The sequence below is a fragment of the Colius striatus genome, chromosome 2 (assembly GCF_028858725.1).
Source record: "Colius striatus isolate bColStr4 chromosome 2, bColStr4.1.hap1, whole genome shotgun sequence".
NCBI classification, from domain to species: Eukaryota; Metazoa; Chordata; class Aves; order Coliiformes; family Coliidae; genus Colius; species Colius striatus.
In genome coordinates this window covers 3956948-3974423 of record NC_084760.1, presented here as the reverse complement: position 1 = coordinate 3974423, position 17476 = coordinate 3956948, and the positions used below count along the sequence as shown (strand labels likewise).

At 43.5% G+C, this 17476-nt stretch overlaps 1 protein-coding gene across 6 annotated transcripts in view; it reads right to left on the bottom strand.

The window, feature by feature from the left end:
- Window positions 1–17476, bottom strand: part of USP45 (ubiquitin specific peptidase 45) — a 62904-nt gene that overhangs the window by 2737 nt on the left and 42691 nt on the right. For all 6 annotated transcript variants that reach the window (XM_061991429.1, XM_061991428.1, XM_061991433.1 and 3 more), the window contains exons 9-16: window positions 14419–14506; window positions 9990–10071; window positions 8793–8884; window positions 6739–6795; window positions 5478–5621; window positions 3264–3933; window positions 1335–1432; window positions 425–511 (exon numbers count right to left, since the gene is read on the bottom strand). In XM_061991429.1, coding sequence (XP_061847413.1) covers window positions 425–511; window positions 1335–1432; window positions 3264–3933; window positions 5478–5621; window positions 6739–6795; window positions 8793–8884; window positions 9990–10071; window positions 14419–14506 — 1318 coding nt within the window. The remainder of the gene's footprint in view (window positions 1–424; window positions 512–1334; window positions 1433–3263; window positions 3934–5477; window positions 5622–6738; window positions 6796–8792; window positions 8885–9989; window positions 10072–14418; window positions 14507–17476) is intronic.

Here is a 17476-nt window from a genome sequence, read left to right as displayed (position 1 = left end):
AGATACACTATCAAGGCACCATAGCTTAACTAATGTTAATTTACATCCATGACGATATGAATGACATTTCAGCCAGTCACAATGCCAATCTCGGGATGCTCTCTAGAAATATTCACTCTGTGGTTTCTCTAGGAAAGGAGGGAATCAGAGAATCATTCTGGTTGGAAAAGACCTTTAAGATCGAGTCCAACCCCTCACCTCACACTGCCAGGCCCATCACTAAACTAACCCACGTCCCTCAGCACCTCATCTGTGTGTCTGTTGAATAGCTCAAGGGATGGTGACTCCACCAGCTCCCTGGGCAGCCTGTATAATAAACATCACCATCATCATCAATTCACCATCATCATCTTCATCATCATCATCATCATTCCAGTTTAACTTGTGCTCAAGTACAGTAAAAACAGAGATTTTGCATGAGTACCTTGCAGGATGCAGCACAAAAGGGTGCTAGGTCTAAAATGAGAGGGAAGTCCACATGCCTATTTACTTTCCGTAGGCTCAGACCAGCCTTCAAGAGAAAAGAGGGGAAAAAAAACACTGTAAAATCAATATTTTTACTAGGAGGCTTTTTAAAGCTAAAGGGTATTACTAGACTGTTAAACCAAACCCCAGAATAAGACTGTCACTGATTTAACCACTCTTTGTAAGGTTTTCAATACAGTGCCTGCTGCACACGTAAGAGGTTTCCCTGGATACACCTGAATGGCTCAATTCACTATGACTGTATTAGACAGCCCAAAGCACATGAGCACGTTTCAGAGAAAGCTTCTACGAGCTGTCCCTGTGATAAGCAAATAGAATCATAGAATGGTTTCAGCTGGAAGAGCCCTTTAAGCTCATGGAGTCCAACCTTTGTCCCAGCCCTATCAACCACCAGCCCATTTCCCTCAGGGCAACATCCACCCCTCTCTGAAACCCCTCCAGGGACAGTGACTCCAGCACCTCCCTGGGCAGCCCCTGCCAATGCCTCACAACCCTGTCAGCAAAGAAATTCCTCCTCACATCCAGCCTGAACCTCCCCTGCTGCAACTTGAGGCTGTTTCCTCTTGTTCTATTGCTTGTTCCTAGGGAGAACAGACCCACCGCAGCCTGGCTACAGCTTCCTTTCAGGTAGCTGTAGACAATGAGAAGGTCTCCCCTGAGCCTTCTTTTCTCCAGGCTCAACAGCCCCAGATCCCTCAGCCCTTCCTCACATGAGACATGCTCCAAATCCTTTCCTAGCTTGGTGCCCAGCTCTGGATCCTCTCCAGCCCAACCACACAACCAGTAAAGAACTGCTTCTTGTCCACCAGCAGGGCAGAAGAACATACCAGAGGGTTTTGGCTTTTTACCTGGTGAAATCTTTTCAGATGAAGAATAAGAATAGCAGGAACTGAAGAAATCAGCAACTGCTTCCGAGCGTTTGTGTAGACACCTTCCATTTTCTTTTCTGTATTTATGAATATCAAAATCATTTGTAAAGTGGAGAGAGACACACAGCACTGAAGTGTTTTGCAAAGGGCTGACAGACTAGATGCACATTGCAATGGCTTTGTGGGGCAATGGAATGCAAAGGATGTTTTGTGGAGTAACAGAAAAAGATTGTCATTTGTCTGGTTTCTAATAAACACCATCTGCCAAAGCTGAGCATTGTCTGAGCCTGTCCTCTGCAAATCATCAGAAGGTGGAAGCATCTAAGCTACCTAGGTCAGCTTGCACACTGAGTTCCCTGCATTGTCTGTTACTGCAGCACTCAACCTTCCCCTTAAAACCATCTTACCTGGAATAAAGGAATGAGCAAGAAACAGAAGGCACTGCTTGCTTTATCTGTGCTAATGTCCCCATCACTGACATAGAGGTTGTTTTTCCACTCTTCACTTCTTTCTCAATGACTGCATGCTTTGTGTTTAAGATCTGAGGGGTGGTGTCTGCTTCAGGATGCCTTGTAAGCTGCTGGCTGAGCACACAGGATTGGGATATGTGGACTCTAACTGTGGTGCGGAGGGAATTGAACCCAGGGCTCTTAGCAAGAGCAGCTCAGTGGTTCCTCACACAGTAAAAGGGAAGGTGCCAGCAGTACTTGTTTTTTCACTTACAAAAATGACTCATTTACTAGTTCACCACGTGTCCAAAGGAAAAGATTTCATTTGAGGTAGAAGGGGGCGCTGCAAATAGAAGTAGGTGGCTTCTTAAATCTTTTGGTTTAGAAGGAAACCATTGATAATGACCAGTTGTGCTTTTCCTTCTCCATTTTTCACTGTGCCCATGGAACCAAAATATTCTTTATACAGCACTTACTCCCAGTCCAACAATGGTAAGAGAATGATTATAAAATACTGCTTTTAGAGGAATTTCCCTGAATTAATTCATGCTTAATTTGTATCCTTCCAAATAGCTATAAATGCACAGCAAACAGGTTAATTCTTTGTTCCTGTAAGACCTCCCTTTGTATTTTACCTACAATCAGGAGGCCTACTTTTTTTTATCCTTCTGAATTACTATACATCAAAAACAAACTCTCCAGACCCTTTAAAAGCTTCTCTTTCATGATATTGAAATTGCTTTTCTTACTCTGTGAACCCCAATGGTGTGCTTGGGCTACACAAACACTGAGGAAAACGCAGTCACAGGAAGGCAGTTCCCTTGTCACGGCCTTTCTTACAGATCTGTGTCAGTTTCCTTTCCCTCTTCATTAGAACTGTCTTTCTTTGCCCCTCTTACACAATTCACTACACTGCTGAGTATGCAGGTTGCTAGAGCTGAATATGACAGCAATGAGTTCAAAGCTGGACTGTAAAGAACAGCAGCAGCAGCACAGATGAATTTCAAACAATGCACCTGTTTGGTTTATGGCCAAGTAAATTCTAATTGACATCTATAATTATGTTCTAACATCTTCTCTGGAGACATTCCAACCCAGCTGGATGAGTTCCTGTGTGCCCTACTCTAGGTGGTGCTGCTCTGGCAGGGGGGTTGCACTGGATGAGCTTTCCAGGTCCCTTCCAGCCCTTGAGATTCTGTGACTTGCAGCCTTGCTGCCTTTGCAGGATGAAGTCTGAACTTGTTGCAAGTTGTGCTCAGGGAGACATTTTCTATTTAGCCACAAGAGGGAGGCCCAGGCCGGAGCAATGGAACAGCAGCGAGCACACCAGTTAGAATCACAATTAGACTCACAATCGTTTCAGCTGGAAGAGACCTTTAAGATCATCGAGCCCAGCCTTTGAGTCCAGCCAGTTCCCAGATGCAGTTTCATAGCACCCAGCCAGATCCAAGCACTTTACCTGTGGAATTGCTTTTCTTCTGATACTTCTGTTTCCTTTCCGTGCAGCTCTCACACAAAAGCTTGTTGTTCCCCATCAGCAGCTCTACAGAGGTGAACTGGTAAAGGCAGGACTGAACAGAGCATTCCTTCGAGCTAGTTATGTAGCTCTGGGAAAGCGTCTGGAAAGCATGTTGAGGGGTTTGGGACAGCGGGGATTTGTCTGAGAACACGGAGTTATTTGATAAACCCAGTGCTGGATCTCCACGGCTGGGTTTCTTCTCTTCCTTGATAGTATCGCAGAAGCTGACTTTAGCCATGGCACTGGAAATGGTCTCCTCGTGACCGTCACTCGGCCTGCCGTGCGGCACTTTCACGCTGACGCGGCTGACGCGCAAAGCTGCCGTCTTGCTGCAAGGGGCGAGAGCCATTTGCTTCGGAGCGCTTTCGCTTTCCGAGGCCTCGCTGTCTGCATCAAAGCTGCTCTCAGAGCGGCTGGCGGCTTCCTTCTCGCTGCCCTCCGTCTGGCTGCCGTTCACAGCGCAGTCTGCACCCGTGTCTTTGGGGTGCAGGATGCCAGAGCTACCTGCCAGCTCAAGCTTCTTGGTTTTTTCCTGCATGATAACCAGGCTTCTTTCTTCTTCGTTGCACGAAGCTTTTCTGGTGAGCCGTCGCTCCTGGTTCAACTGATTCTGTAAATTATGGAGAAGTTGTTTCCATAGCACAGGGGAGAAACAGGAAACAGACTCATCTCTTAAAATGTGACCAAATCAAGGCAAATTAAACCCATTATCTTATTTTTATTGACCAAGATCTCGACCAGCTGCAGAGTTGGGCACAGAGGAACCTCCTGAGGTTCAACAAGGACAAGTGCAGAGTCCTGCAGCTGGGAAGGAACAACCCCATGCACCAGCACAGGCTGGGGGCTGAACTGCTGGAGAGCAGCTCTGCAGAGAGACCTGGGAGTGCTGGTTGATAATAAACTGACCATGAGCCAGCAATGTGCCCTCGTGGCCAAGAAGCCAATGGCAGCCTGGGATGCAGCAAGAAGAGTGTGGGCAGCAGGTCAAGGGAGGTTCTGCTCCCCCTCTGCTCTGCCCTGCTGAGGCCTCATCTGGAGTCCTGTGTCCAGTTCTGGGCTCCTCAGCTCAAGAGGGACAGGGAAGTGCTGGAGTGAGGCCAGCACAGGGCCACCAAGATGATCAGGGGACTGGAACATCTTCCTGATGAGGACAGGCTGTGGGACCTGGGGCTGTTTAATCTGGAGGAGACTGAGGGGGAATGTCATTAATATTTACAAGTCTTTGAAAGGTGGACATCAAGAGCTTGGGGCAGAACTTTTTTCTGTAGTGTCCAGTGACAGGACAAGGGGTAATGGAAAGAAGCTGGAACACAAGGAGTTCCACTTAAACTTAGGGAAAAACTTCTTTCCTGTAAGAGTGAGGGAGCCCTGGCCCAGGCTGCCCAGGGAAGGTGTGGAGGCTCCTTCACTAGAGGTTTTCAAACCCACCTGGACAAGTGTCTGTGTGACCTGAACTAGGTGAGACTTGCTCTGGCAGGGGCGTTGGACTGCATGATCTCTAAAGGTCCCTTCCAGCCCCTACCGTTGTTTGATTCTGTGATTCAGCAGCCCAGGGGCTGGGAAGCTCAGTTCAGTGTCTCTCCGCTGCAGCTTCCTCATACAGTTCTTTCTGATGGCAGCAAAGAGTTCTGCAAATATAGCAGCCTAGCACAATCCATTATTTGTTGCCCCATCCCCTCGACATCCACCTTTCAAACACTTGTCAATATCAATGAGATCCCCCCTCAGTCTCCTCCTCTCCAGACTAAACAGCCCCAGTTCCCGCAGCCTTTCCTCATAAGGAAGTTGCTCCAGTCCCCTGATCATCTTGTGGCCCTGTGCTGGCCTCTCGCTAAAGGCTGAGTGTATCACATAAATCATGCTCTCAGTCTCCAAGAGCCTCTGCTAGCTGTACTATTTTTGTTGTCCCCATTGCCAACTAATCCCTTAGATGGCACCAACACAGACTTGTTTGTTCTCTTAGCCAGCGTTGCAGTTCTTGTAACCCGAAAAATGCCACTAGGACACCTATGTATTTTAAAACAAGTCTAATGTCAGCCATGTGTACAGAATAAGGCTCTTGTTGATGGGCATCAAAATTCCCACCCTTGTAGGCCTAGAAACTTCAGAATAAACTCAAGGTGATTAGGTAGTGTCAGTATTTTAAGTTCTTACCTTATCTTTTGTTAAAGCATGTTTCTTGACAATTTTGGGTTGATTATTCAGTGCAGTGATAGAAGAACAGTTATACTGACCAAGATCTGCCTCTTGTACACTTTTACCTTTACCTGTTCTTCCCAAAGGCACAGGCTTTGCAACCTAAGAAATCAGACAGGAAATTAGGGAAGGAAATAAGCCAATTTTCTATCTCTTTATTACCTACACAAAAGAGGCATGTAGGTGGGGTTTTTCCCCTTTCCTTCAGAATACAGTAACCTACATAAATCCAGTTAGCTGGCTCCTGAATTGTGGGGTTTTACTATCATAAACTCACTGTTGACACCTTTGAAGGATCAACTGAGAGCCACAAGAAATAAGAATGATACCGAATTCCAGTACAGAATACATACAAAAAGAATCTGTTCTAGTGTTGTGTAAGCACATGCACAGCTGTATCAGATGTGAGGTTATCAAAGGGGACACAGCTCCCCATAAATCAGTCTCTGGTGCAGTCTGAGAGCCTTGTGATGTGATGAAGGAGCTGCCACACATCTCTCATCAATCACATGGATGGCAGCAGCATGTCTAGGCTGTACAGGAAAGAGAGGATCAGAAAGTAATGCATGGCTTCATATAAGTGCAGCCATTGCTAAAAGCCAGCAGATCTCTCTCTCAAACAGAAGCCATGAAGTTCCCGTGTTACACGTATGAGTCAGGAAGAACAGGGGCCCAGACACCCAAAATGCTCTTAAAGCTTTAACTTCCACAGGCATCTGCACTGCAGCAATGAAGATGAAGAACATATTATGAGCAAATCTGCTGTTTGAAGAAGAGTGCATTTAATACAGAATGAAATATGACATTAAATACTCTCCCTTTGATATATGTGAATGTATTCGGGATGGGAGAAGAACCACTCCCAACCCACTCCCTCCATTCTCAAATGAAACCCCCAAGTCCTGCAAAACTAGAGTCTATGCCTTCAAAAGAACACAGTTCCACTGCAGCTAATGGAGGCCTTCTGTTAAATGCCCCAAACCCCCAGAATAAATCTATTCAAAGACTATCCATTTTTACACTGTCTCATCCCCCAGCCCAAGGCACTCAGGTTCTCTAGGTGCTCAAATCTAACTGTGTGACAGTACATGTATTTATAGGCAAGCACACACTTTTAGGCTTGGGATCAAAACTGTGTGCATACACATGAACATCTTCATAAAGGAATGTATAAACAATTCTCTGGAAGCAAGAGTTGATCACTTATTCTGTTTCTTACCCTCTCCTCTATAATAGGAAGTGAAAGATCAATGAAAGGTTCTTTTACTGTTGAGATCTTGAAGAAAAAAGAGAAAAGGCATATTACATGCAAAGAACGTGGTATGATTGAAGCACATAGCTCCTTTTTAAAATGAAACTATTACCAGAAACTACACAAGAAGTTAATTGGTTACAAGATGTATCAAACTACAATGAAGAACTTCCCACAAACTTTTTGGTTTTAATGATTTTGTTAGCTCTGCTTTTCTTTCTGACACTGCACAAAATGCCAACTCACACACATGAAGAGCAAGGCACCAAACAGCCTCCTAGAAGCAGTGTGATACACAGTTTCCCTGAGCTCCAGACAGATTTTCAAGTCATGTGGGCCTTCTAGATGGCACAATTGTGCTGAAAGCCATGTTTGAGAGTTTCCTGATACTGGACCCTTGACCTTGTACACTGTTAAGCAGCAAGGGCTGGTTAATGACAGTTAGATGACAGGTTCTAACATGACGCTCTCGGAAGAGACTGTCAGGCTTTGTTAGAAGTTTTCACACTGTAACATACACTAGTAATTGTTAACATAAATCCAATTACTGGGGGAAAGGGGACTCAAAAACCCTGACCTTCTGTTCTGTACTGCAGTTTCACTTTGCCATGTAAAATCTAAGCAGAGGCTGGAAATATCTGGCAAAGGGTGACTAAAGACATTCTCACTCAGCACTTTCCATCTATCTTTCTGGCTACAATATCTCATCCCAGCCTGTTACTTAAGCTCACTCCCTTACCATTCTAGAGTCCTGCTGACTTATCTTACCTCTGGAAGGAAGGTCTGTGAAAAACAAAGCCTTAACAAAGAAAAAGATAATCATATTGTATATGTAAGTTACTGAACACAGTTGTGCCATCTTACTGCCATCACAGCCCTTTTCTGTTTGTGACCCTGTCTTCCACCTGGAACACTTGATACTGACTGCAGGCTTGTTTTTACCTGCTGTGTGAGGGACTCAGCATAGTTTAGGTTCTAGTAAAGCAATAAATCAGATCAAAACTACTGTAACTATGCTGACTGACTGCTTGATGAGTGATGTTCAAATAGGGCCTCCTCTGAAGAGTGAGTTTGCATGAACCAAACGACTTCAAAGTACTTTTGCCAATGCAAGCAAAGGAAAATGAACGCTGAGCCCTTCCTCAAAGGGCTGCAGGTAACAAAGTCCTGAGTTCTGTGCAGGCAGAATGCAAGGCTCCAGCAAAACTGAATGAGACACACAAAATACATACAACCTCTGGTTTATATATAGTCAAAAGTTCTTCATTGATGCTGGTAGGACACTGAGGTGTAATCTGCACATCACACACAGGGAAGTTTACCTGGTGCTGCAGGACTGTGCTTAAATATTCAGCCTGATTGATTTACTTAATCACTACAATATGGAAGATAATGTTTTAGACTAAACACAAATGTAACATTCAATTAGTCATGCAAATAGGATTTTTCTCTTCTAAAGTTAAAGCAAATGATAAGGATCATGGAAAGCATTTATGATGAAATGTCAGTAATATTAATTATGACAGGAACAGGCCGTTCATTAAGGTTGTTACGTTAATTACCAAAAACACGTCAGTTAAAAGAATTAACTTCAGCATTTCCCCACTCATGTTAATTCAAAGCAAGTAATTCCCAATTTTCAGGTGTATCACAGAATAGCAGGCAGGAGGATTTGTGTCTTCACATAGGGAAGTGTTTAAAAAATATCAAACAAAATTGGGTTGTACCACAGATAATTACACAATTTGGAACCTCCAGCCTTAAGTTAGACACACAATCAAGCTCAGTACTTGAATCCTTTTTGAATTCAAAGGACCCTTCTTCTTAGGTTTGGGAGGATAATGCTTTAAAGAAGGAATAAATCAATTGAAATGAGAAACTTTTCAAGAAAGTCTTGTGATTTTTTTTACAAACAAACAAATAAGTATAAAATTGTCGGCAACAATTTTATACTTCTGAGACAACGTAATCAAACCAGTATGTGATCTATTCCACATCAAACCAAGTTCCAGAATACCTACATTTTCACATTCCTCACACATGACAGTGCTAGTCAATTCACCAACAAAGATCCTATCTATGAAGTTCATCTTCACACCCTCTCTTCCATATGCTGAAAAAACATTGCCTTTTTTTAAATGTGAAAAAAGAACAGATCCAATGCCACACTATAAGCACAACAAAAGTCTTTCTATTTAACAAAAGCATACTTTTTAAACACATTCAAAACATTTTGAACACAGTAATATATCATATACTACACAACACTTTAAAATACTGTAGTGAGATGGTTCCCTTTATTCCTTCCCTTCCCCAGTGACTGTAACAGAATAATATCACTGTATCTCTGAGGAAGAAGCCTTTTCAATACAATCATAGAATCATAGAATGGTAGGGTTGGAAGGGACCTTTAGAGATCATCCAGTCCAACCCCCCTGCAGAAGTAGGGTCACCTAGATCAGGTCACACAGGAACATGTCCAGGTGGGTCTTGAGGACCTCAGTTTTCTTTTGAAGGCATAATATTGTATTGCCTTGATATAAACACGAGAGTAGCAGAGAGGTTGTCACCCTTTCTAAATGGTTTTTGAAAGTATAAAAACACTAGGAAATAAGACAAAAGCCTGTTCTAATACATCTCTATGCTTCAGCTGTTGCAGAAGGGTGACTTTCGGAACAGTTTCATCTTTATGAAGGCTTTAATGAAAACAAAATCCCCCCAAATTCGAACTTTTGCATAAACAAACATAGACACAAGAAACCCTCCACCCCAAGTAAAAAACTCCTGGTTTGAAAAAAAAAAGTGCCTTCTTTTGCAAGAGCTTCTGATCTTGGCTTTGTAATCATATTTGAAAGGCTTGCAGTATCAGTAAACTGACAGGAATCAGTTTTATTTATGGACAGCAGCCTCCCTTGAGTGATACAATCACTGTAACCAACCTGAAGATGCAGCAGGCTGTTTTAGAAAACAAAATGAAAACCTATCTATCACTAAAAGAAGCATTCTTAACACAGGGGTAACCTTTATCCTGGGTACAAAGAGGGAAGGCAGCACATGCTAAGCTCTCTCTACTTTAGACAGGCACTAGGTGGCACTGAAATAATACATCACAAAAGCACGTCACTACAGTACTTGGGGCCTGCTGTTTGCAACAGCCAGTTTGGAAGGCATTTAAAAACTTGTGCTGTTTGAAACGTTTTCAATAAAGAGTTGCATACCTTTGACTTTTCTTCTGGTTTCTTCATCTGCTGTCTTAGTAGTTGGATTGTTAAATGCTTTTAAGATACCGGTTTGTATCCGCTATAATTAAAAGTGAAACAATTAATGACTATGTAAACATTCTAAAAACTATAAACATATGGGTAGATTTATCTCCTCATATTTCCATAAAAGAAGCACAGTTTAGTATTTTAAATCTACTATTGTTATTCAGTAAACAGCATCAGAACTATGTGACATTAACCTCAGTGGGCGATGATCCAAGAATTTCCTTCCCTCAAAAAATTAGTCATCGTAGGGCACTCAATAAGTTAGCAAGGAACTATGAGATTTTCAGTGAACAAATGCCATGCATTTCTTCCACTGTTGAGGGGAAGGGAAAGTGTACTGAAGGATGGCCCTACTCTGAGATGGGTGGGAAAATGGCTGGATGGTCAGGCCCAGAGAGTCACAGTGAATGGAGCTAAATCCAGTTATTGGCCGGTTCCCCAGAGCTCAGTGCTGGGACCTGTTCTGTTTAACATCTTCAATGATCTGGGTGAGGGGACAGAGTGCACCTTCAGTAAATTTGTTGATGACACCAAGCTGGGCAGGAGACTAGATCTGCTTGAGGTCAAGGAGGGTCTTCAGAGGGACCTGGACAGACTGAGCAATGGGCTGAGGGTAATTATATGAGGTTCAACAAGGCCAGATCCTGTAACCCCAGTCAACACTATATAGGCTTGGGGCAAAGGGGCTGGAAAGCTGCTAGGCAGAAAAGGGCCTGGGAGTGTTAATCAACAGTGGCTAACAAGAGCCATCAGTGTGCTCAGGTGGCCAAGAAGGCCAAGGGCATCCTGGCCTGGATCAGAAATAGTGTGACCAGCAGGGCCAGGGCAGTGATTGTTCCTCTGTACTCGGTGCTGGTGAGGCTGCACCTCAAACACTGTGTCCAGTTCTGGGCCCCTCACTACAGACAGGACATTGAGGTGCTGGAGTGTGTCCAGAGATGGGCACTGGTGAAGGGTTTAGAGCAGAAGTCTGATGAGGAGTCGCTGAGGGAGCTGGGGGTGTTTAGCCTGGAGAAGAGGAGACTGAGAGGAGACATGGTCACTCTCTGCAACTACCTGAAGGGGACTTGTAGTGAGGTAGGGTCCTGTCCCTTCTATAGTGTGAATGATAGAATATGAGGAGATGGGCTCAAGTTGCACCAGGGGAGGTTTAGATTGGACTTGAGGAAGTACTTTTTCACCCAGAGGGTTATGGAGCATTGGAAGGGGCTGCCCAGGGAGCTGGTGGAGTCACAATCCCTGGAGATATCCAACAGAGACACAGATGAGGTGCTGAGGGACATGGTTTAGTTTAGTGATGGGCCTGGGTCTGTGAGGTGAGAGGTTGGACTCCATCTTAAAGATCTTTTCCAAGCCTAACGATTCAGTGGTTCTGTGAAGAATGGACCAATACTGATTGACTACAATACAAAATACTTGTAAGCAGCTAAAGGTCTTTTAGACTTCAGACTTCAAGTGACTGTGTTTGGGAAGTATTTATTACTCCTGTTTATTCCTCACACTGCATATGTCAGATTTATGTTAGAAAACCTTAGGAGTGATACAAAACCTTTTACAAATCCATATAAATGTCACCAACATTTGCAGCTCAATACAGGAGGTTACTTCTCAGTTGAGCTTGGATAAGGAGATGTTGTATTCCCTGGCAGCAGAACCGTACAGGCTGCTACAAAATGCAGCTCAGCCCAACATCCCAACGTGTTGCAGGGAAGGAAGCAGGAAAATAAACCAGGTGTCCTGACAGGGAACACTCCAGCCTGCTTCCCTTTTTCCTGTCAAATGTACTCTCAATCCTTCTCATTCTCTAATCCACAAACTCTAACAGGTAGGAGTCTCCTTTGTTACTGCAAAGAGCATAATACCATTCTGCAGACAAATGGCGACACCAAACCTTCTGCAAGTAACCCAAATCTCTATGTCCTGACAGGAAGTAATTAGCTGTTGTTTTCAGGCAGAAAATACACTTTCGAGCCACATGTTACAAAAGCATTAGGATGACAGACAGCATCGGAACTTCAGTTTCCAGTTCAGGCACCCATCAGACCAAGTCATACTCCTACCTTATGAGTATGTGACCTGGCTCATGAATTAACTCCCTCTGCCCCGAGCTCAGCTTTTTTCATCTTAAAGCCAACAATTATACTAAAAGGACTAATCAATAGGTAATTCACAAAGTTGAGCACCATAAATGGGTTTAGGGCCATAAGCAACCCTTTTGTTGGGATTAGCTCGTTGAACCATTTATTTAGGTCAAAGAAAGACATAGTCTTTGAATGGACAGAGGGGGCTGTGGACAATGGCAGCAGACATTAATCAATTAGCAGCAGGGTTCAGCCACTTCAGGCCCCGGTGTGAAACCATCTCCGTCCCACATTGCTGCGAACGGGCAGACGCTTTGTCATCTCTATTGGACTATTGATAAGCTTTTATCTTCAAAAATCCACTTGTGTGCATATGCACTTTTAATGTGGACAGGAAAAGGTTTGAGACTGGTGTTGGAAAGCCTTTCTGTGAGATATAAAACCACAGGGAAGAGGCAACAGCGGAATGGGTGTTTTGTTAGTTCCTATTGGCATCTGTCATATGTATTTCTCATCAAAACTTTCAGGGGTTAAAAACAGTTAATCCCAGTAGGGATAGGGAAGCAGTGGGATGGCCATGTTCAGCAAGGCTGTCAGCATGACTGTTCACTCTTAAAGTTTAAAGGCAGTGGGAAAGTGAAAGGTTAGTGTCTGCAGGCCTAGCTCCAGGGTTCTGGTGGCAGCCATGTTGTCACAGGCTGTCCCCAGGCACTAGGCCTAGTCAGCCACTCAGGCCTGTGTCCCCTGTGCTTGTCATTTGTCACATTGTCTACAGCCTCAAAACACGGGGTAATTAAAACCCAGAGAGAGCTTTTACTAGTACTGTTGGTGACAGAAGTGTGTCTGCAGTAATGCACCCTTAGGGCAGCTGAGGGGTGTGATTGCAGGGCAGGGTAGGACCAGCCTCTCGGCCTGGTGATGGGGCAGCAGAAATAATGCCCAAAAGGTCACTTTAAACTCTCCCCTTTACTCTTTTGCAGTAGCTACTGTAGCTGTCACTGCTCTCTAATAAACAATTCAACGACTCAAAAGGCAAATACAAATGCATGTTATTATAGTGGTGACACATTCTCTGGTGAAACAGGAGACTGACTTGAGGGGAAAGCACAAGCACTTATTGGAGAATTTTAGTCATAATCACCCCACTTCTGGTGAATCCTCATTTATTCAGCAAAGATAGTTTCTACCTTCTAGTACACGAAAATCAGTGAAGAAAATAACAGTTTACTGCAAAAACATGATAACTATTTTCTAACTGAAGTCAGATGCCTCTGTTCAACATGTAATTTTGTGAGTGTGACAATGTCAATGCTTCTCCCGCTACTTCAGTTCTGCTTATGATCAATTATACTGCTGACAAGACCGATATATATTAATATTCTGGTAGGATGGGGATTTGTTCAGCTCTACTGCCAGAAACTAGGCTTTGACACAGTTTATCTGCAAGATAATTCAGTTAAAGATCACGACATTAACCACAACACTAAATGAGAAGGAAGGGGAAGCACTCTGGTCAGTATGAGATTTAAGGCCCTCCTTTTAAGAAACTTAGACAAGGTTACTTCCCAAAACATCATCTGAAAAGAAAGGTCCAAGACAAAGTCAGGCAGACGAAATCTGACATGTTCAAAATAGTTCAAGCACTCAAACACACAGCCTCTTGCCTTTAACAATGCAGGAGGCAGAAATAAGGAAGGAAAAGAAACCAAAAAAGTCCTACACAGGGACAGTTTTAACATAGTATCAGCTGCTTATATACTTAGCATACTTAGATGTAGATTTTAAGCAGCTCTTCACACTTTCAAGAGATATAAAAACTGCAAGATTTTCTTTCTTCTTTTTTTTTTCATGGAACTAGATTTCCATGAAAGCTGTGGGCAGGTCCCACAGTTAATTTCTGCTAATTTCTGTCCCAAAGCTTTAAGATGCACTTTGTCACTTAAATCAGAGGTCCTACTTCTACTTTCTTGACTCCCTACAAGTTCTCTTTTCTATTTTTTTTTAAATAACGGCAAACAATTCCAATTTCTGAAGTTACCATGATGTACTTCACCATACTCTTCCTACTGCTGACTGAAACTCCCCTTCCAAACAGAAAAGTTAACATATCAACATGTACATAACTAAATTTTCTTTCAGATAAGCCACAATTTTTTTTCTATAGATAACAAAAATAGCTGGTTTTACTTCACTAAGTACATTTTAAAGCATTGGGAACATGAAGAGCACAGAAGCAATGACTAGTAGTTCACCACACAGTCCAGTAAGTTCTTTAAAAACACACACAAAAGTGTTACCTTTGTTTCTTCGATCCTCATTGCATCCAACAGATAGTGCAGGAGCTCCTGGCTGTCCTGCTGCTGGAACCCCTTAAATCGAGGAGCCCTATGAAAGAAGCAGTAAGGAATAAGAGGAAAGAGCTTTAGCAGGGAGGTTGGACTAGATGTTCTCTAAAGGTCTCTTCCAACCCCTACCATTCTGTCATTTCATAGAGGTTCTTAATGAGACGACATCTACATCAGACTCTTGTTGAATAGAATAGAATCATGGAATGATTTGGGGCACAATGACAGAGCACAAACAGGTACAGTCCCATCTGGACCTCATGGGCCTTTAGGAAGCTCCTGGTGTGGCAGCAATTACATCAACAAGGCTGCACTTTAACCTGGATGGCTTTTTGACCCTACTGGGTATGATTTGACTAAAATATAGCTTTACCAAGAGAGTTACATCCATATTAGCAGCTCTTTGCTAATTACATCAGTATTTCTGTAACACCAAACAGCCCCAACCTCATGGAAGAGAAGGAAAGAAGATTTTCAAAGTGCTGAACCTGCCTCCTGCTATATCACCCTTCTCTCCCCCAAGAAGAAATCTCAAAAGTGCATAAATCAGTTCATATGCAGGAAACCAGAAACAGCACTACAATCTGAACTGGAAAAAATGATCATGTTGAAATGCAAGTCTCAAGGCTGTGCATCAAACAGCAAGCACTGTGGATGGGAGTACGTGGACAGATGCTTCAGGTGTTACCCTTACTAAGATAACCATAGCTAGAAGGTTTCTCACAAACAATTTAGATCTCCAGTTTCATTAAACCCCAAATGAGACTGCATAAATATTCACTATTAACACATCTCCATTCTCACTAACTATAAGGCACAGGCCAAATCACATCTGTCTTTGCAGGCAAGTTACACTTCAGCTTTTTAGCTACAGTCTTGGACCCATTCATCTAAAATGGAATTTCACAGAATCACAGAATCTTCAGAGTTGGAAGGGACCTGGAAAGCTCATCCAGCCCACTCCCCCTGCCAGAGCAGGACCACCTAGAGTAGGGCACACAGGAACTTGTCCAGCTGGGTTGGAATGTCTCCAGAGAAGGAGACTCCACAGCCCATCTGGGCAGCCCCTGCCAGTGCTCCCTCACCTCAACAGGGAAGAAGATTTTCCTTGTGTTTCTTTGGAACCTCTTCTGTTCCAGCTTGTACCCACTGCCTCTCGTCCTATCATTGGCCATCCCTGAGAACAGTCTGGCTTCATCCTCCTGACACCCACCCTTTAAGTATCTGTAAACACGAATGAGGTCACCCCTCAGTCTCCTCTTCTCCAAGCTAAAGAGTCCCAGCTCTCTCAGCTTTTCATCAGAAGTGAGATGCTCCACTCCATCATCTTGGTGGCCCTGTGCTGAATTCTCTCCAGCAGCTCCCTGTCCTTGAACTGAGGGGCCCAGAACTAGACACAATATTCCAGATGCAGTTTTCATTTTCAGCCTCAGATTATGTGCTCTGTTTATGCAGTACTCTGAGCTCTACATTCATATCAGTATTTTCTCCAGGCACAATCTTATTTGCCCAGACACAGCCCTCAGCTGTTCTATGGCTCCTGAAGGTGAGGTGCCCTTCCCTCTCATACACTAAAGCTGCTCAGGTTTGCCTTGGAAGTTTGTGTTTATGGATGGGAGAAATGAAAGGCGAAAATAGATCAGACATGCAACTTAAAACTTAAACCTGGGCAAGATGTCAAGTTAGGGCACAGCAGCCCTGGGCTACATGCAGGACAGTGATACAAGGGTCTCAGTTTTGAAGTGCTCACTGGAAGCACTTTGGGATGTAACTGGAGAAGGATCTAAGGTCACAAGGTATCTAAGGTCAGTGCCTAAAATTAAATGGAATAAATCTAGACCTGCATATGCAAAATAACATGTTCCCCATTTATACATACAACACTTTCACATTTGTACTTCCTACTTTTTGAAACAAGGTTGACAATATCCCTAGTTAAAACAGATTTCATGTTGCTCTGCTCTGAGGCTTACTATAAACCTAAAGTCATTTAAGCATGATGTGTTTTTTTAAGCATTCATTTAAATGACTTCTTGTTTGTATCTGAAGGTCAACCTAAACAATAAATTTCAAATTAAAACCAAAAATCAAGTAATTCAAACTTGAAATAGTTCTCTTCACAATTACTTTGGGTTCAGAGTATTAAAATGTCATTTTTTGCTCCTATTAAAAAGTTTTATTGCAAATTGATTTGGTTATAAACCCCAAACACGTTCTGAAAAGCACAGAACCTGTATTTTGGATCCAATAAAACACTCAGTATACATGAAAAAATAAATAACTGTGCCTGCACACATGTGTTTCCAGGCATGCACAGTTGCACTTTTTAATGTGCTAAAACATTTTTCTCTTTGTTTCTTTCATTGAATGGACAGGAATGCCAAATAAACCTTTTTTTAAACCCAGATACTGACATTAGTTCAATCTGAGAAATCTAGTTAGTTAACTATAGAATCACAGAATGGTGGGGGTCAGAAGGGACCTCTAGAGATCATCAAAGTCCAATTCCTCTGCCAAAGCAGGTCCCACCTAAATCAGGTCCCACAGGAACGTGTCCAGATGGGTCTTAAAAGACTTCCAAGGAAGGAGCCTCCACCTGAGCTGACATGCTACCTTTTAAATATTTGAAAGTAGTAATGACATCCCCCCTCAGTCTCCTCTTCTCCAGTTCCCTGATCATCTTGGTGGCCCTGTGCTGGCCTCTCTCCAGCACTTCCCTGTCCCTCTTGAGCTGAGGAGCCCAGAACTGGACACAGGACTCCAGATGAGGCCCCACCAGGGCAGAGCAGAGGGGGAGCAGAACCTCCCTTGACCTGCTGCCCACACTCTTGCTGCATCCCAGGCTGCCATTGGCTTCTTGGCCACGAGGGCACATTGCTGGTTCATATTTAGCTTATTATCAACCAGCACTCCCAGGTCTCTCTCTGCAGAGCTGCTCTTCAGCAGTTCGACCCCCGGCCTGTCCTGGTGCAGGGGGTTGTTCCCATATTGTTGAAGCTTGATCTTCAGC